The sequence below is a fragment of the Cygnus atratus genome, chromosome 6 (assembly GCF_013377495.2).
Source record: "Cygnus atratus isolate AKBS03 ecotype Queensland, Australia chromosome 6, CAtr_DNAZoo_HiC_assembly, whole genome shotgun sequence".
In the NCBI taxonomy this organism is placed as follows: domain Eukaryota; kingdom Metazoa; phylum Chordata; class Aves; order Anseriformes; family Anatidae; genus Cygnus; species Cygnus atratus.
The window spans coordinates 12,697,701-12,718,613 of NC_066367.1; the positions used below are offsets into that span (position 1 = coordinate 12,697,701).

The 20,913-nt window shown below is 41.0% G+C and overlaps 1 protein-coding gene across 1 annotated transcript in view; it reads left to right on the plus strand.

Annotated features, from left to right (window-relative positions):
• Positions 1-126: 126 nt before the first annotated feature.
• FAM117B (family with sequence similarity 117 member B) overlaps positions 127-20,913 on the plus strand; it is a 32,789-nt gene continuing 12,002 nt past the window's right edge. Inside the window, exons 1-5 of the mRNA XM_035570824.2 lie at positions 127-730; positions 8,079-8,230; positions 12,896-12,988; positions 13,487-13,600; positions 20,736-20,879. Of these exons, the coding sequence (XP_035426717.1) occupies positions 127-730; positions 8,079-8,230; positions 12,896-12,988; positions 13,487-13,600; positions 20,736-20,879 (1,107 nt within the window). The remainder of the gene's footprint in view (positions 731-8,078; positions 8,231-12,895; positions 12,989-13,486; positions 13,601-20,735; positions 20,880-20,913) is intronic.

Here is a 20,913-nt window from a genome sequence, read left to right on the forward strand (position 1 = left end):
GCCGGGAGGGGACGGGGCCCCGGCCGCGTGAGGCGTTGGGCCCGTGGCGGGACCTGCCCGCAGCGCTCTCTTTCTTCCTTTCCTTCTTTCTCCGCCGGCGGCCGCCTTCCGCCGGCTCCCCCCGCCATGTCCCACCCGCGCGTGCGGCGCGGCGGCTCCCCGACCCCGGGCACCGTGCTGGGGGGAGGCGGCGCGGCGGCGGCGGCGGCGGGCGGCGGAGCGGGAGCGAGCAGCCGCCTCCAGCCCATGCGGGCCACGGTGCCCTTCCAGCTCAAGCAGCAGCAGCCGCAGCAGCAACATGGCAGCCCCACGAGGAGCGGCGGCGCGAGCGCCCCGGCCGGGGGGCTCCCACGCGCGGCGCCCTCCTCACGCAGCATCAGCCCCACGCGTGCGGCGCCCACCGGCGGCAGCGGTCGCAGCGGCCCCGCCACGGCCCCGCAGCCGCCGGTGGGGGGGAGCAGCGCTGCCGCCGCCTCGACAGCCTCGTCCTCGCGGGGCAGCCCCACGCGCGCTGGCGGGGCCCGGGGCAGCCCCCCGCGGCCCCACCATCTCCCGCCGCCGCCTCCCCCCCCGCCGCCACCGCCGCTGGGCTGCGGGCCCTCACCTTGCTCCTCCCCGCTGCCGGAGGGCAGCGCCACGGCGGCGGGCAGGGTCCGGCACCGGCGGCAGTCGCCAGAGCAAGGCAGGAGCTCGCCGGAGAGGAAGAGCCCCGGCTCGCCGGGCTGCAGAGGTGAGCTCCCGGCCGCCCCTCACGCCGCGCACCTGCCGCCCGCTGAGGCGAGGGGCGCGCGGCGACCGTTACCGGGCGCGAGGCAGTTACCTCAGGGGAGGAGGGGGCGCGTGGCGACCGTTACTGCGCGCGAGGCGACTACCTGAGGGGAAATGGGGGGGGGTGGCACGCGCGGCGACCGTTACTGGGCGCGAGGCGGTTACCTGAGGGGAGCGTGGGGCGGTGGGTGGGCAGACCGTTACTGCGGGGGAGGGGCGGCCCATGAGGGCTCGGCTCAGCCCGGCCCGGCCGTGCGTGAGTTTGTGGACGCCGTCGGCTCTCCGTGAGGCTGGGGAGCGGAGCGGAGCCGTGCCCGGGCTTGTGGCCGCCTCGGCCCGTCCCTGGCCGGCTGGCGGCGGCGTGAGCGCGGCGGGGCCGGGGCTTTTGTTGGTGCGCGTTCCCCCTTCCCGGCCCGTGGCAAGGGGACGGAGGAAGCCAGTGAGTCGTGAGGGGAGCGTGGCGCCTCGCCGTGTGCCGCCAGAGGTTTCCAGTGTCTGGGCAGCCTTGTGCAGCCCTCAAGCCTTCCCCTTCCGCGCTCGCCGTGCCAAAGGGTGCTTCGGAGCCAAGCGGCGGCCACAAGCCTGTGGCTGGAAAGCTCTGGCCCCGCGGGCACGGCGCGGAAACGTGGGGAGGAGTGCTCGGTGGCTCCGAGTAGTTGGTTTCAACGTGAACCCTGCGGAGGGATGTGTGAACTTTAGAGCGATGACAAGCTCGTGCAAAGATAGAAAATAGTGTGGGAATGGCATACGTTTTATAGCAAACTGCTCCTTAGCGTTTTGGAATAATTAAAACGTACTTACTGAGCACGCTGAAATTTAAGCAATATGTGACATCTGGTTGAGGATACTAGAGGCTTAAATATGTAAATCCTTGTTCCTTTTATTGTAATGTTTACTTAAAAATGCGTGAATGAAGCTTTGTGTTAATGTCCTCAAATCTGGAAAACTTGGTGACTCTGAAGGTACCAAAGCTACAGCTAGTATTGGGTCATGAAGCTGCATGTGGTAATCTACGTAAAGTTCAGAAATACACAGAAGTGCATGTGCAGAAACATAGGACCGATAGAACTCCTTTTAATTTGTCTATGTCTCTAAATGTTGCTTTCCCCTTTTCTAAAATTACGATTATAACCAGACTCCCTCTCCCCTCTCTCTCCCTCCCTCCCTATTCTGGCTCTTGAGGAATGATGCTGCCAAATTAGACAGTCATAACCACTTGGTACAGTACTTAAGTCACACAGAGATTAGCTTTATTTTGTTTTTTGTTTGGACATACTTCTTCAAGATTATGATATGCCTTCTTTTCTGAAATGCAAGAGAGCAGTGCCACAAAGGCATTTAGGTTCTGATTTAGATCTTCAGCTCTGCAGATTGGATGTGTTTTGCTTAAAGTTATATTCTGAGCCTCTGGATTGAGGAAAACGTGTGTTCTTCACTGAAGATTCTTGTTAATCATTGGTCTGAAAGACATTATACACATCACAAAATCCTGTCTTCTTCCTGGGAACTTGATTGAAACTCTTGCCCAAGATGCAGTTTCCTGCCCTTGAGATCAGTGTTCAAAAGCTGTCTGTGAAGCATGCGTCAGACTGTTTAGGGTGGAAAAACTGCGCTGTCTTCAGATCAGTGTGTAGAAGCCTGCTGAAACTGTGTTGTCTAGCCAACTTCTTTACTGGATGTAAGAACTAGCATATAGAAGGAAACAAGTCACTTCGTTGCTAGCCCTTTGCTACTGTGCTCCCAGATAAATCCACTAGCTTTTTACAAGATGTGTGGAAACAGGCGTAGGGTCTATTTAATTGCCGCCACACGTTTAAATTTCAGAATAGTACTTGTATTGACCCAAAATGCAAATGAATTCTGGTTAATATTGCTTAATGTTTGCGTTGTGTAGTCCAATGCTTGATAGAGACTGATTCAACTTCGCTTTCATCTTCATCTAAATGAGAAGGCTTAGTGGCTGCCAAAAACATGGAAGTGGAACTTTATCTTTGCTAGTAAGGCTAGAGTTCTGAAGCCATGCAGGCCACCTCAGGGTAACATTCAGAATATACTGTAGAATTACTCAGGTTTTCCTGCTTCTTGTTTTCAGTTTGATGATGGCTTTTGTTCATTTCTACAGCTGCAGCCATGTTGGTTTTTGTTTTGCTTTTCTCTTTTTTTTTTTTTTTTTGTTAGATCGAAATGAACCTTGAGTTTGGACAAATGACAGCTGCTTCTAGACTTGGATACTAGTTCTGTAAATTGAACACTTTAGGCTCAATTTCAGATTTTCTTTTTTAGTAAGCAATTGAATAGTTTTGAATTTAGAGTTTTTTGTCAACCTGCTTAACATACAAGAACCTGAACTTGAGAATAAAGAAATGTTAACTTAAAAGAACCTTAATAGGTTTTTCTTTTTTTTTTTTTTTTTTTTTTTGCTAGGTTTTCTGAACTGAATTGCAACTAAATGTTTGAAATACTTACCTGAGTTTGCTGTTGATGATGAGATAAGCTGAAGACTTCATGGCAGGCTTGCTAAATTTCTGTGCTTTTCTTGCTGCTTCCATCCTAAATATGGCCAAGAGTTTCGACCTTCCTACAACCCATTTCTTTCTTTTTGCTTTCCCTCCCTGCAGTCTCCAGCACTCATTTCACATACTTCAACTTCTATTTCCATGTTAACAAATACTATTATTTTTTTTTCAATTCTATGCAGTATTTCCCACTGCTAGTGTGATGACTGATTTCTTTGCCTCATTTCTGTGCTGCAGGGTCTGTCCTGCAATCCCTAGTTGTAGGTCAGTTCTCACATACCTCTTTACATGTCTGCAAATCTTCTCTGTTAGAGGAAGTTTGTCATGTGGGTTTTTTCACTCTTTCTCCCATCATATTTTGCTTTTTTCTCAGTTAAATAGCTTTTCCCCACAGCAGTTTTGGCAGTCAGTTAATGGCATCTGTAACACCTGTTGACTTTCTTCCCTTTCTTTGCTTTTATCTGGAACTATACTGCCTTTTAATTATTTAGAATAATAAATGAAGGAGTAATACTGAAGTCTCATTTGTGTGGAAGGAAATGAAGGGAACTTACAATGGTATATCAGAAAGTCATAAAGAGTTTCGATGCAGACTTGTCCTTAGGTAGGGACAGGGCATGGAACTCTTCACACTTGTAAATTTCACTGTAGATTTTTTTTTTTTAATTTAAAAAATTTGGTGAGTGACAAAATGATAGCTGCAGACCTGTCAACGTTTATTACAAGGTTTTGCAGTAGTTATAAAAGATATGGCTGTAGTGTAAGAGAACACAGGAGGCTTTGTCCTTCAAATTTGTGTACCATTAGATGACTGCTTTGCTTACCTAAGCTATTTAGCAAATGGTAGGTGTAAAGAAAATGAACTAATTTTTGCAATACCGTAATTTAAGTTTCTTGTGGCCAGCACTGCAGAGGAGTTGATTTGAATTAAAAATGTTTTCATTTGCTGGAATTAAGGAACTTGAACATCTTGGACTTTCTGAGTTTTTGTTTGGGTTTGGTTTTCTGAGCTGTTCTCCTACCAGGGGATCATTTTGAATTACTAGAAGCTAATGAACAAGTAGTTCTTCTATATTTATGTGAAATTAATAGCTGAGATTGTCTTTCAGTGGGAAAATACATGGTGGTTCTGTGCATCTTTTCTGAATACCATTTGAGTCTGTTGAATATTCTCAATGAAACATATCTCAGGGGCTTCAAATATATGTTGTGTTTGTATCTTTTTTTGGGAAAAGGCAGCAATGTATAGGGGAGAGCCTATGAATGTTCCTACTGAGGAAGAGGCTGACCAAAAAAGAAGACAATCTCAGTGGCATGGCTAGAAGCCAGGGAAACTGGTCACATCTCACTCTTTCTCACTTTTGGGGTATTCCACTTCTATAGAAAGCTTCAGTTAGAATTCTGTTTGTCAGGGAGTTTGACTGTGAGGTTAATGTCATTCTGTGCTTTTTCCATGGTTCTTTCTGCAGCTTGCTAATTTTGTTTTCTCATGGTGTCTGTTAGCAGATATTTCTTTGGAGTTCTTATTTTCCTTTCTGAAAGCTTTAATTTCAAATCTTTGATCTTGCAACTCCGTTGATAATTATCTTCAACACTAATCCTTATTTTGCAATATTAACAACAGTTTGGAAAATTTCAGGAAAATTGAAAGATGACACTTCAGTGTTCCATGTTTTAGGACTTAGTACTATAGACAACTTTCCTTCTTTTTCTTCTTCTCAGTTTTGTTGTATCACAGTTCTCTTCTGTGAGGTATCCAGTTCAAAGGTATGTGTTCTCACACGGTGATTTCCTTTTTCAGTTGTAGATATAGGACTTTGATGTTAAGAGCCCCACACACCAAGTCAGTGCTCTCTTTCCTAACTTCCAGCTGGTTACTGCTGAGCTTTTCTACATGTTTAATTTTGCTCTCCAGTCCCATTGCTGGACTGCCTTAGCTTAAATCACCTTCAGAGGTGCCTCACTGTACAGTTGCAGTAGATGTATGTGATACCTGTTGTCACGTCTGGCTCAGTAATACTGCAATGACTTGTGAAGACATAGTAACTTGCATGTTATTTTCTCACATTATGGACTTTGATTTGTATTGTGTATGCTCTGTTTGTATTTTGGTCTAATATTTTGCGTTGTTTGAAACCAAATTGCAGAAAGACTTTGTTTCTAAATAGATTTAGAGCAGTGGGAGATGGATAGGAGGGTTGATATTTGCCACAAATATTGGTTTAAAGAGATAATCAGACCAATTAAAACAGATCTAATATTTAAGAACAGTCTGTTTGATGAAACAGCTCCATTGTTTTTCATCAGCCACAGCTGTTGTAACTGTTATCTCTATGGAGGCAGATCTCTTGTTATGTAGGTCACATCAAGGAAAAATAGCAGCTGAACACTTGCTTCAAGTGTTGTAGAGGAAAATGCAATGAACATGTATGTGTCTCCACTGAAATGTTTTGAAACAGCAAGAGCTGAGTAGTAGTCTTTGGCAGTTTTTATGAAGACGTGCTGTAAAGGTGGAAAAGTAAATAAAAACGAATCCAAAATGTCCTTGCACCATCTAAATTAAAACAGTCCTTTGAATCCGATTTCACTATAGGAATATCTAAATCAAAGGGGAAAAAAAAAAAAAAAGAGTACTTACAGGGTTTGTGCCCTGAAGTATGCAGCTTCCTTTGAATTTAGACAATAAACAGACTCTTCAGTTTTCATCCTCACTGTTTGCCCAGCAAAATACTCTTGCCAGTTTTTGGTCGGGGAGGCAGGACAGTAGTAGCTTCTGCTGCTTCAGTTTCGAAGCTGTCTGTTGCAGTTGCCTTGCAGATGATGTGAGCTACTACACGCACTTCCTTATTTTTTTCACATCCTTTCTGTTTCCCCTTGGTAAAAAGAGAAGCTTCTTGAAAAGGAAGAATAATAATTCAGAAGAAAAATAAATAGGGAGAGTATGGCAGCTATTTCTCAGACAAATAACATGTTTGATATAACTTTGGAAGCAAATGTAATTTGTAAGGAATAACATGTTGCATTAGCGTGCTACATTCCCCCATGGTACAGACAAAAGGAATCCTTTTGAAATCTTGTGATACAAAGAGACCCTTTAGCATGCTGACTGGTAGTAGTCAGAGACTGTCTTTGATGCAGGACTCTTCAAGTGCATGGTAACTCAAAAATTGAGCTTTGTTGCTGCTCCCTGAGAGCAGATCTGTACTCAGCTCAGTACTGAGATTTTGATTGGTGTTGGTGCAAGTAGAAATAGTAACCCAGATGAGGTTTCTTGGCTGGTTTATGTGAATGGGCCTGATTATAATGCTAATAATCATTTCCTTTTAGTTGAAATACTTTTCACAGTTTCGATGTATACATTTCTAATGCAATATTTATATGAGGATAGTTAGTATCGAATGTCAGTTGACGTACGTGTGGAAGACTGGTGTTCTATGAGACCGAAATGTTGTCCACACCGCTGACATCTATGCCTAACATTTTATTAGTCTCAATACAACTTTAATAGACTGAAACTGCCCAGAAAAATGAATTCTGGATGTATAATGCTAATGGTTTTATTTCTGACTAACAATCTGAAAGTAATCGGGCACGACTTATTTTGCATGTAAATAAGTTTATGTAGAGTACAAATTGCAACGTTATTTCTACTGTTAGTACAGAGCTTATCCTACGGCACAGTCAGGAATATCTCCAAATCGTGTTTGGTGTGTTTTAGCCCCTTGTTTTAGGCCTCTGTATTCTTTATAGGTAAGATTAATGTGATTAATTATGATTCTTTCAGATATAATTCTGTGAGGAGTAGATAGTAAGTTTTACATCATTGTGATTCCTGAATTTATATTTTACATCTGGAGAAGCCAGTAACAAATAGTACGTGAGCATATATGTATATCTAAGGCTTGGGTCTTTCCTGTTTGCCGTTCTCATGCCTCACTTCCTATTTTGAGGAACCTTTATTTATGGAGTTGACGCTTAGCGTAGTCTTACACCGCAATTTTAAAGTATTGATGATAGATGCACATTTTTGTTTCCAACCATATTCTTCCTCCTTGTTTTACTTCCTGTCCTTGTTACTTTTAATCCTTTCCAGTAAAAGTTTGCATTATTATCTAAATTGCTCTTAGAAGTGATGTCAGTGTAAACACCAGAAATGTTTGAGGTGTGGTAGAAGGTCTAGTGTCAGGCAAGTATGAACGTAGTTACCAAGCAGCATGTAAAGGGAGGAGGTGCATTGATTATCTTGTAAAATGTAAATGATTGCTTAATGAAAGTTGACTTACGGAGCTAAGAGTTAGATACACAGCAGATTTGTGAAGAGTTGTATTATGTGCTGGGTAGTTAATAAAACATGTCAGCTTGCTGTCTCTTGGATTCAAGTAGGTGAAGGTGAAAGGATTAATGTATGAATTCTAACCTCGGCATTAAATTGAAGAAATTCAGCACAGATTTTCTTTGTTAGCCATCGGCAGGTATGAGGAATATTATCTATTTTTTTATTCTAAGCTGTCATCATTTAATGACTGTTGCGCCTTTGAGGGTATAAATAAATGGTGGTGTATGAGTACTGATGTAACATCTGTGGCACAAGAGTGATTTTTAGGGAAACCATAAAAACATGTTTCACTCTGTGTTAAAACAGAACAGAGATTGGAAATGCAAACTGAATTCCTCCCTTAAAAGTGTCTTTTCATATTTAATAACATAGTAGTTCTGGTTTGATATGACTTATTGTAGGCAATTAAAATAATTAAGGTTTCTGACTTACTTTCTAATCAAGTGTTATTATTCTAGCTGACAAGTCAAGACCACCGTCATCAAGCCCTTCCAGTATTATTCGCCGGACTTCCTCGTTGGACACACTTGCTGCTCCCTACCTTGCTGGACAGTGGCCTCGTGATAATCATGGACAAGCTGTTCCATGTATGAGAGACAAAGCCACTCAGGTAGGCCAGTTTTTTTTTTGCTTAAAACTTGTCTTTGGATTTAAATATTCTTAAATGTATGAATGCTATTGCCTTGAAAGCATTCACTTTGGCTTTCTCGCTTACAAGTTCCTGTTCACTTGCAAATTGCAGGAATTCTACAGTTGCAATTACGTATGTGTTTTATTTGCATTCTCTAAGAAAAGACCATGAACTGTGGTGTTTATTAGAAGTTCCACTTTCTTCTTACCTCAGAGAAGCAGTAGTGCATTGCACATCTGTTTTCTCATTGTTCTTACTGTGTGCAAGACACTGGATTGCATTGGTGTTAAGTACTATTTAGCTTTAATTTATACAAAGGAACTTAAAGTAACTCCTTGTATTTATGTCTCTCTCTAAAAAAGCTTCTGTAGTGCCTTTATAAAAGTTACTGTAGCCTTTTCTGTGATAGGCTGAATATCATAGTGTTTAATTCCTGCTTCTTTGGGTGCAGTTGGACAGTGGATTTCCCTAATTTGTAGAGTAAAAGAGCCAAACACCTCAGTTTTTAAATCCCTAATCCTAGAGCATGGTTTCAACAACAAGTGGTCTCCACTAGTTCTAAAGAATATAAGAGAAGGGTAGTGGGAAGATAAACTGGCAGCATCTGGGACATACTTGAATTTAGCCTGCATCCAGTTTGGTAACAATAATGGAAATGCAGGCACAATAGATTTCAGTGTGCTGTCTACTCAGATGTGTTAGATGTTGAGCAGATGTCTGCTCTACAGTTGTTACTGTATGGCCTTCTCAAGGTCTGCAACATCTTGTGCAAAGAACCTCAATCCAGAGAACATCTTAGAAGAAGAGGAGGACGTTTCATAGGGGATTATGCCCATGTGGATAAGGTAAAAATAGAAACTGGTGAAGAAAGAAGAACTGAGAAAGTTTTTTTTTTTTTTTTTTTTCCTATGGGAAAATGAATAGATAAAATGGTTGAAAAATTGGGTAAAAGGGGTAAGCAAGTCTTAATAAGAGGAGGAGTATGAAAGAAGGAATACGGTACATAAGGAATTGCTATTCATGCATAGCTTTTGGCTTATGTTTTTATTTTGTCTTTCTTCCAATTCTAATGCACCTAGCTGCTATAGTAGAAGGGCTTATATATATATAATGAAATGTATTTGCAAAGATTTGTGGGAAGAGCATTAGGTATTTCCATGTGATGAGTATATTTGACGGTTACTGATGTTAGAATAGTGTTGAAGGAAATAACGATCTGATGCACTTGCTGATTTAAAATTTATCAAACCAGTAGAAAATCCTGGGATATGGACATAAATCTGTATGTCCAAACCTATGTCCAAACCTTTTGTTGATGTGACACTGACAAGGCTTTGTGGCTTTTAATCTTCTGTGCCTGAAAGCAAGCATTTGAGTTAGGGCCAAGTTTCAAATGTGATTGACCATAATAGTTAGCTTTCCAAGATGGTATCTCTCTCCAGTTGTATTGTTTAGTGTTTCTGAAGATGAGATGATGAAGTGTCACTTTGTAAAAGTATCATGGCTCCAGTGTGTGATTTCAGATTTTGTGAAGTCTGACATCCAGATTTACTGAATTCTAACTGATGTCACAGTCTGAGTCATGGTAACAAAGGGAATGTTCATATGTTGCAGGTGCAAATATATACCCAATTATATACTCATTTACAGGAGTTTGGAAATCACTGTTGAAAATTACATGAAACACTTGTTTCAGAACTCTTAAGTTTCATATTGAGTGTGAAGGGAATGACCACAAGTACCTTCATATTCAAAACAAAGGAAGGATGCCATATCTGCCAAAAACTGATGGTTAAGGTTTATTTTTACATAAACATGACTGTGCTGCTGGAGGAACCGTCAGCAGTATGATGGCTGAGTGAAATGAATATGTTCTGATTTCAAAAGTTTAGGGAACAGGAATTGAATCTACTAAGATATAAAAGGTTTTCCAGTTGAGTAACCGGGGGATCTTGATTTTGAAGGTTTACAGCATTGAGAGTAGAGTCATTCAGGAAGCAGACAGGGTGGAGGCAGCAATTAGTGACACACTTTGGCTTGCAGGCCTTTAGCTATGACCTACGGGCATCTCTAGCAAACTGTGTAAGAGATCACCAGAGACTGACTGTGTATCAGATTCCTGCTTTGACTGTGTTGGATGAAACCTGTCTATAAAACCAGACTGAATTATGTACATACAGGATGTTATTGGGTGATGAATACGTGTGTAATTGAGCATCCTGTAGTCTGGCTAGAATTCATAGATGCAGGTATTGTTTTAAGTGCTGCTAAAACAGTGATTGGTAACTTCTGTGTCTTTTCCTTTCAATCAGACCTGTTTGGCTTTGCCTGCAATTGTCAATACAGTTATATCAAAATACAAATTAAAATGAGACAGTTGCTTTGGAGTTTTTGAGTTGTTATAGAATAATATATAAGAATATATGAATATAATTATATAAGATATATAACACACATATACCACATATAATATATATATATAACATATATTATTATATAACATATGAATAATTATATAAGAATATAAGAAAAATTAGAGGCCAGAACTTTGTAGTGGAAATTATGACTTTTATAAAGTGTTCCAGTATCTGTGATAAATTTAGCATTAGTTACATTTCTTGTGACTGTGTGAAGACCCATGACAAAAATTAGTATACTTAATCTTGGAGGGTTTACAGTTCACTGTTTGTGAAGGCCATTCTGGACGTGGTTATGTGGGAACGCAAACTTTGTAAAGTATGCAGTATTATCACAGGCTTGTTTATGTGTTATGTTACCTTAAATAAAATTTGTGTTAATGATACTTTGAATTTCTCAGAACATTTTCACCATGGTATATGTGTGTTTTTCTTTATTAAATGTTAATGCGTTTGTTGATTCAGTGAAATTAGCTTAGTATTTTGTGTTGCTTTCTGTTTGGCCCGAGACACCTATGAACCTGAAGCCCTTTGAGGCATTAATTTGACTCTCTGCTTTGCAGTAGCTCCAGTGGTGTTCTGAGTGGTGCTCAGAACAGGTGCCAGTCTTTTTCTCAGTCTGAGTGTGAAAATGATTTTGAAGCTGTGCAGGCTTTCCCAACTACTGAACTACTCTAGCTAACGCATCAGAAATACCAAGTTCAACATCTATGTGTGAAATAATATATACCATCTCCCCCAAATTCACAGAATCACAGAATTTCAGGGGTTGGAAGGGACCTCGAAAGAAGATCATCGGGTCCAACCCCCCTGCCAAAGCAGGTTCCTTAGAGCAGGCTGCCCAGGTAGGCATCCAGACGGGCCTTAAATATCTCCAGAGAAGGAGACCCCACAACCTCCCTGGGCAAGCCTGTTCCAGTGCTCCGTCACCCTCACTGTGAAGAAGTTCTTTCGCATGTTGGTGCGGAACTTCCTGTGCTCTATCTTGTGGACATTACCCCTTGTCCTGTCACCACAAACCACTGAAAAGAGGTTGGCCAAATCCCTCTGTCTCCCACACCTCAGGTATTTATACACATTGATGAGATTCCCTCTCAGTCTTCTTTTCTCCAGGCTGAACAGACCCAGGTCTCTCAGCCTTTCTTCATAGGGAAGATGCTCCAGGCCCTGTATCATCTTTGTGGCCCTCCACTGGACTCTTTCCAGGAGATCCCTATCTTTTTTGTACTGGGGAGCCCAGAACTGGACACAGTACTCCAGGTGAGGCCTGACCAGGGCAGAGTAGAGGGGAGGATCACCTCCCTTGACCTGCTGGCCCCGCTTCTTTTAATGCATGCCAGGATCCCATTGGACCTCTTGACCACGAGGGCACACTGCCAGCTCATGGTCAACCTGTCATCCACCAGGACCCCCAAGTACTTCTCCTCAGAGCTCCTCTCCAGCAGGTCATGCCCCAGCCTGTACTGATATGTCCGGTTGTTCCTTCCCAGGTGCAGGACTCTACACTTGCTCTTATTAAACCTCATTTGGTTTCTTCCTGCCCATCTCTCTAGCCGGTCCAGGTCTCGGTGAATGGCAGCACAGCCTTCTGGCATGTCAGCCACTCCTCCCAGCTTTGTGTCATCGGCGTACTTGCTGAGGGCAGATGCTTCCCTCATCAAGGTCATCAATGAAGATGTTGAACAAGACCAGACCCAGCACCAACCCCTGGGGAACACCGCTAGTCACAGGTCTCCACACAGACTCTGCGCAGCTGATCACCACCCTCTGAGCTCGGCCAGTCAGCCAGTTCTCAACCCACCTTACTGTCCACTCCTCTATCCCACACTTTCTCAGCTTTGCTATCAGGATGTTATGGGAGACAGTATTGGAAGCCTTGCTAAAGTCAAGGTAGATGACATCCACATTCAACACCATCCAACTGGTTCTTCAGAGCTCATCTGGCTGTTAATACTGCCTTATCAATTTTCAGTATGGTAGAAATGAAACTAGCATATACCTGTATTAAAGTAGGTCTGAAAGATTGTGAACGCAGTTTCACTCGACATGCTCATGTTTTCTTTGTCAGTAAGGCTTCTAGTCAGTGACTGCTTTTCGCTCACAGTTCTGAATCTAGCACATCTTAACACAGTTCTCTTTTGATTTGTCTCAAAATATTCTTCCCAAAAGTAGAAATACTGGTTTGGTTTTGTTTGTTTTTTTTAAGTCTGTAATCTCCTTGTTACAGACTGAAAGTGCCTGGGCTGAAGAATATTTAGAAAAGAAGAGAAGCTCACACAAACGTTCAGCATCGTGGGGCAGCACAGATCAACTCAAGGAGGTTAGGAGTGCTATTATTTGCAATACATTTGGATTAAGTTTGTTACTGGCATGCACTGTTACATGAATTTTCAGGAAGGAAGGTGTGAATATTATTTTACTTCCTACAGTGCCCAAGCTTTATGTAATAAGCAATCTGTTCATTTGGTATTGATTTCTTATAGTAATGCAGGACTGTTACAATTTTTAAACCTGAAGTGGGGGTAAGAGGAGTGTCAAATGTAGCGAACATTCATCAGAGGAAGAAATCCAGCAGTGACCAAACTAGTTCATATATTTCAAGTGCTTTCATTAAACCTAAGATATTTTCTGGGCTTGAGCCTAAATGGTAGCTAACATGTTAAGTTTGCAAGAACCTGAACATAATTTTGTGCTGTCATTAATTATGAAAGTTGTGGTAGTAAAGAACTTTAGCTAAGTACTAGAATTAATTAATGAAACTGTGTGCATAGCTGAACGTATCCGGTGAAATCTAATGTGATTTTTTTTTCTTTATTAGATTGCAAAATTGCGTCAACAATTGCAGAGAAGCAAACACAGCAGTAGGCATCATCGGGATAAAGAAAGACAGTCTCCATTTCATGGTAACCATGCAGCCATTAACCATAGTCAGGTAAAGCTGTGCTCTTCTGGGACATGTTTGGTAGCTAATACTGTTTTTAGATCATTTCAAGGTTGTGATTTGTCTTACAGGGAACATAAAAATATTATATACTTCTAAATTTGTTGTGGGTTTAGGTGGATTCTATGAAATAAGTCCATTTCCTTTGACTGCATGAAGTGTGTGGGGTCCAGGATCATTTTGTTACTTGGCTAGGTTTGTTTGCAACTCCATCGTTCCATGAATTTCAGATAGATTTTTTCCTTAAAGCAGGACACTAAGCTTATATTTCTGTGGCCTATGCTTAAGGACGACAGGTAAGTTTAATCTAAACCCATGGATTATCTTCTTCATTAAGTGTTGCTGTAACAATAATGAATTAGCATGTAGAGTATGGCATGGAGCAAACTGGTAGTAAAATGATACAGACTCAAAACTGTAGCTAATACTGATCACATTTTCTCTTGACTATAGCGCTTGTTTAATCCTATGATCAACAGGTTTAGAGAGTTTAACTGACAAAAGGATGGCAACTTTTTTTTATGTACCGTATTAAACTTCTTTTATATACTGTATTAAAAGTGTTTGTGTTCTTAATGGCTGCATTCAGCCTTTTATTTTCTGCAATTTATCATGCCTTGATACTTAGAGTAGTAATCATTTCAAAAATTGCGATGGTTAGGCCACCACATGTTCTGTATGCAGTTGTAGTTTTATCTTGAGACTTGCTGCAGTTAGGTTCACAGGGAGGTAAGTGCACCTCAGTGCCAGGGAAGCTCATGGAGCAGATTATCTTGAATGTCGTCACGTGGCACTTGAAGGGCAACCAGGCAATCAGGCCCAGTTAGCATGGGTTTATGAAAGGCAGGTCCTGCTTGACGAACCTGATCTCCTTCTATGACCAAGTGACGCGCCTGGTGGATGAGGGGAAGGCTGTGGATGTGATCTACCTTGACTTCAGTAAGGCTTTTGACACCGTTTCCCACAACATTCTCCTCAAGAAACTGGCTGCTCGTGGCTTGGACTGGTGTACGTTTCGTTGGGTTAAAAACTGGCTGGATGGCCGGGCCCAAAGAGTCGTGGTGAATGGAGTCAAATCCAGTTGGAGGCCAGTTACTAGTGGAGTCCCCCAGGGCTCAGTGCTGGGGCCGGTCCTCTTTAATAGCTTTATCGATGACCTGGATGAGGGGATCGAGTGCACCCTCAGTAAGTTTGCAGATGACACCAAGTTAGGTGTGTGTGTCGATCTGCCCGAGGGAAGGAAGGCTCTGCAGGAGGATCTGGATAGGCTGGAGCGATGGGCTGAGGTCAACTGTATGAAGTTCAACAAGGCCAAGTGCCGGGTCCTGCACCTGGGGCGCAACAACCCCAAGCAGAGCTACAGGCTGGGAGATGAGTGGTTGGAAAGCTGCCTGGCCGAGAAGGACCTGGGAGTACTGGTTGATAGTCGGCTGAATATGAGCCAGCAGTGTGCTCAGGTGGCCAAGAAGGCCAACAGCATCCTGGCCTGTATAAGAAGCAGCGTGGCCAGCAGGTCTAGGGAGGTGATTGTCCCCCTGTACTCGGCTCTGGTGAGGCCGCACCTTGAGTACTGTGTTCAGTTTTGGGCCCCTCGCTACAAGAAGGACATGGAGGTGCTCGAGAGAGTCCAGAGAAGGGCAACAAAGCTGGTGAGGGGTCTGGAGAACAAGTCTTTCGAGGAGCGGCTGAGGGAGCTGGGGTTGTTCAGCCTGGAGAAGAGGAGGCTCAGGGGAGACCTCATCGCTCTCTATAGGTACCTTAAAGGAGGCTGTAGAGAGGTGGGGGTTGGTCTGTTCTCCCACGTGCCTGGTGACAGGACGAGGGGGAATGGGCTAAAGTTGTGCCAGGGGAGGTTTAGGTTGGATATTAGGAAGAACTTCTTTACTGAAAGGGTTGTTAGGCATTGGAATGGGCTGCCCAGGGAAGTGGTTGAGTCGCCATCCCTGGAGGTCTTTAAAAGACGTTTAGATGTAGTCCTTAGTGATGTGGTTTAGTGGAGGTCTTGTTAGTGTTAGGACAGAGGTTGGACTAGATGGTCTTGGAGGTCTCTTCCAACCTAGATGATTCTGTGATTCTGTAATATTTCTAGCTGAGTTGATAGCAGATGGTGAAATACTACATTCTTTTAGACACATCATTTTTCAGGTCTGTTTTGCTTTAGTAAGTTTAAAAAATCAATAGGAAAACTTGGCCAGTTTTTCAGAAGAAAATTTTCTTTTCCCACTGATATCTCATGAATGTATATTTATGATCTAACACCTTTTTTAACAGTTACAAAAAGAACAAATGTTATATTTGCCTTGTCAGTTGATGTAGTTGAAAGAAATTGTGTAACTGTTGATACTGTAAATTGATAAAGTACTTCAGCTGTGAAGCTTCTCTGCAAACTTAATATTTCCAGTTGCTCCTAAAATTCAGTTAGCATTATTTTAATAAATAATGTACTTTGTTAGCTGCTTCCTTTCTGTCCTTCCATTCTTCCAGAAATAATTTAGGTCAGGGAGGGAAGCTATCACAACATCAGCATAAGTCCTGCTGTGTGGGTACTCACCCATTTTGCTAAAAGATGAAATGAAAAATAGAAAGGAGAACCATACGTACAACATTGAGGAGCTATGTTCTTTTGTGCTTAGAAAACAGGTGTCTGAGTGAACCTGTGATACTTCAATACTGGAAATAAGAAAGTAGTACAGTGTTTTGAGTTCTTTTGCACTGTTCTTAACTACTGTTTGTATAAAAATCAGTAACGTTTTTTTCTGAGACCTAACTTACTTCTGTTATAGTTCATTTAATTAAGATTCATGAATCTTCAGTATATAAGTGCATCTTAAATTCAATTTGTTATTAGTTCAAATTCTTTGCTACTGGCAAGCATTGTATTTAGGATTATTTTTTTTAGAATTAGATTTTTGATAAACTTTAGGAATTATTCAAATGCTTTAAATGTCCAAACAGAAACTGTTCTCTTTTTGTCTTCTATGTAGTGGAGTATTAACCTAGAAGCTAGAAAGGAGAATAATTTGAATTTGAAGCAAGCTGCCTAATATGAATTCCCACATTTGATCTGGTTTGTTTAAGCATAGGTGCAGGAGAACATGCTGTACAGTAGAACATGCTTAGTGATTGCTGTAGCTTAAGTCAAAATAAGAAGACAGATAAATGAGACAGTTCTATCTGTTTTTTTGACAAAATTTACGACAGTTGCCAAAAGGTTTAAAAAGAAATAATATATATGTGGATGGTCAGAATACTTGATGCAAGTATTTTATCCAAATTTGTAAAACTTCTCTGAAGACTTGTTCTATACTTATAGAGAATTGAGACATTTCAAGAACAGCAACAGAAAATTAAAACTGAGGGACATTTGTTGTAGGCACTTGGCTACATTGGAGAGAATTGCATGCTGTTGAATGGATTTCACATGGTAGTTCACAAATCCATAAATTTCTGATTACTAAGTTACTGTCATTCTAATGTAGATAATCTTCTAGCTGTTCTAAATTAATGTCAAAAATGATCAGAGATGCTACTATTCTGAAAGATACCAGATAAAAATTCTACATACAGAAACTTGTGGCATCATAATGACATTATTATGCTCATGAAATTTTATCTACTGTATGGAGGATTTTTTGCATTCTACCAAATTTTAAAGTACGTAAATAAAATATTGCACAATGGATATTTATTTTTTGGGCTTGTGAAACAGACTATACAATATAAACCGAGGAAGCAACTTTTCTGATGTTGTGTTATAGAACTAACCATTGTTTTTCTTGGTAAATTTTGTGCCAGCTGTCATGAGCCACTTGCGAAGGGAGGAAGCTACAGAAGGCTTCAAAAAGAGTAAGCGAAGGGTTAGATTAATGGCGTTTATAGGCAGCTTTCTAAGTCAGAGTGAAAAATTTGTAAGTGCAGGCTTCAAGGGTGAAGTTCCTAAGCTTTCCGGTTCTTTCCTAGGGAACCGCTAAACTGGAATTTCTGGCATCAGCTCAGTTCCTTCAAGATTTGTGGAAAAGACTGCATATAAATGCTTGCAGTTAGTGGTGATTTTTTTTTTTTTTTACATTTCCAAATCGAAGGAAACTTGCAGTTGTTGATTCTATAGGATCATACAAAGATTTCTGAGCTCTAGGAATTGAATTCCTGCTAAAGCTGAGAAACGGTGTTAGGGTTAGGAAGTCGCTGTGGTAGTCCCTTCACAGAGACCGCATTGATTCTGTAACCTTTTGGAGATGACTTACTCTTCTAGTTAAACTGAAAGTAGTAATTCCAGTGAATCTATTTCATCTCTTCTTCCCTATTAATAAACACGTAAGCTTTTCCCACAGTTTCTACTAATATTTTTATATACGAGTAGAGTCTATTAGTTGAGTTTTACTAATATTTTTAGTGGTTCTTACCACCTAAGACTGAGCGTTTAGTTGTACTTCTTCTTCCATGATTTTTTTTTAAGAAAGAAATTCATGCAATCTTCACGGAGTAAGCTTGTTACCTATTCCTATCCCTTTACTCAGAATAAGGAAATACTTGGTGCTAAAGTCAAGTTTGTGCTGCTGGCTTTTTTTTTTTTTCAAAAACAATTGAATGTTTGTGTGTGTGTGTATGTGCGTGTGTTTTTTTCCTTATGCCTAGTGTTTCATTCCACCTCTCTTTTTTACAGGAAGAGGCGTTTGCACAAAAATCATAGCCTCATTGAGTGATCTCAGGATGCTTCTGAGAGTGTTGGATTTTGAATTTATTATATTGTTACATGGTGGTAAATCTGTGGGGTTTTCTTTCTTTTAAAAAAGAATTTTAAATTTTATTTTTTTTCCTCATTAATATAATGCAGAAACTAGAAATGAGGCCAGAGGTGAGGCTAGATGGAAAAATAAGTAGATAAGGTTTACCAAAATAATTCGTTTTCTTCAGTGTACTTGGCTGAAGTTACTCTGTTACTTGGTGTTAACTGTCAAGCCCCCCTTTCACTTTTCTGGAAAGCATATTTTTTTAGTGTCTTACTTAGTTGATCCTAACCAACTACTAATATGAGACCAACTGTACATAGTTTGCAGTGGATATTATTTTTTTTTTCACTCTTACCATCTTATGTAAGTAGAAAATTTTATTTTTAGAGTGGAATTACTGTGCGTAATTCAACTTCAAGGTGATTTGATGTTAATATATGGAAGTATCAAAAGACCTTGGATTCTATTTCAAGTTCTGTTGCTTGTTGGAAAAATTGGAAGAGGTTAGAGCATATTTCTGAAATGCCTGTAAAAAATTCAGATTTGTCATCACCCATATTTTGTATCTCATGGGCTTATACTGTACCCATAAGTTTCAGAACTCTGTTCTGCACCAAACTCCCAGACAGCACGTTAGTATGCAAGTGCTATAATTACTATCCTGTGTTTGACACCTTGGCTGGTTTTGTGTATTCCAAAATCTGCAGATGAGAGTAGTCAAAAGCATCCTTGTGTTAGTAGCCTATTCCTGTATGTCACAGGTTCCATGCAGACCTTTGTGAAGGCAGTACTTCACGTGTGAAGGTTGTTCTGAGGCTAGTTGTTCCACCCCTGTGGTGGTGCCTCCTTCTCTTTCTGCTCTTTGGCAGTCCAGGTTAACAAGTCACCTTCTCTTCCAAAAGAAACGTTCTGTGCATGTCTGAAACATTGTATCAAAGCATAGCGAGCTATTCTCAAGCAATTTGTGCTTTTCTACTTCGAGCACTTCAAATAGTGCTGTGGTTCTAGGAATTTGTGGTAGACAATCATGATTAAATGCTGGAGAATTCCCAGATTTAGCTAACGGCTGCTGAAATCTTAGACGCTCTAGCATACATCATTCTGCTTTCTGCTTTTCAACAAGTTTGGTTTGTCATAAGAATGTCTAAATGAAGTAACTGTGTATGTAACCAGTCTTCAGTACCTAAATTTGTGCTGATATATCTGTATTATGAACACCTATTGACCTGTATTTGTTCACCTGATTGTTGATCCAAGGCTTTGTTTGGAACAGTATTATCAGGGGTGGTTTCTCAGACTTTTTTTTGTTCTTCTCCAGTAGCTTCTATTTTCTCTTTTTAATCTTAAGGCAAGACTTTTCAAAGTCTTTCCAAGTTTGGCAATTCTAAGAATGTTGAATTTTTGTCGACATAAACAATGAGTCACAAGCATTTCCTGAAGAGAATTTTTGCAGTCCTTTGCAAGCCCCGTTTTATAGCTATCCTAATGTTTCAGTAAAGCAAAACCAATATAATTCCTAAGTGATTTTTCTATCTTAGAGATCTGTGATTATAAGTCTGATGATACATGGTTGTGTTAAGAACTCATGTTTACATTAATTTTTCTAAGGTGGTCTCCAGGCCACACAAATTTTACATGGTTTTTGAGAATTGACATGTCAAGTCGCAGTGCTTTGGTGTCTGTCTGTGTGCAGTCTTGTTACTTAAAGGGAAGAAGGGGAAAAAAAAAAAAAAGCTCTGAAGACAGGTGAGAAGGCTACCTTCCTTCAACCGGTAGAGATGTTCTCAATCTCAGCATATGTGGCCATTGAAGAATTCTGCGCAGGAGTTTTACTGTCCCTTTTTTTTTTTTTTTTTAAGTATACTTTTTTTTTTTTGAAGTTCAGTGATCTGGGCTAAGAGTGGTACTATCTTGCATTTGTGGAATATTTTTTTCTTTCTGTGCTTGTCACGGTACTGTAGGTGATGCCAGGCTTCCATTAAAACATAATTTTAATGAAATTACAAGTGATAAATCCGGCAGAGAAGGAAGTGAAATTATGGTATAGTTCATGCCAAAAGGAATGGAAATATGTTTTAAAGGCTTCAGAAGTACTTGCATTTGAGTGTTCACTGTTAAATTTTCACTTGCAAAGCAATATAGAGCTGGAGGCAGACCGTATCAAAGGGAAGTTTTGAAACTAGACTGTTGAAAAGCTAGAAATTGGATTTGAAAAACAAAAAAAAGGATGCCTTCAATTTAAGGCATCCATTTTAACACAATCACTATAGTTTCATGTAAGTCCTTGATACTGGGGAGTAGATGCATTCTGTTTAAAGGATCATTTTTGAGTAGAAGTAATAACTACATCATTTAAGTAAATCTGTGTCTTTTTCTCACTGTCTCTGGTTCTTCAGGCTCCAGTCCCAAAGAGTGCTCTTGTTCCTGTGATACCTATTACCAAGTCAACAGGATCGCGATTCCGAAACAGTGTAGAAGGACTGAATCAAGAGATTGAGATAATTATTAAGGAGACGGGAGACAAAGAAGAACAGCTTGTTGTATGTATCTGCCACCATGATTGCTTTCTGTAAT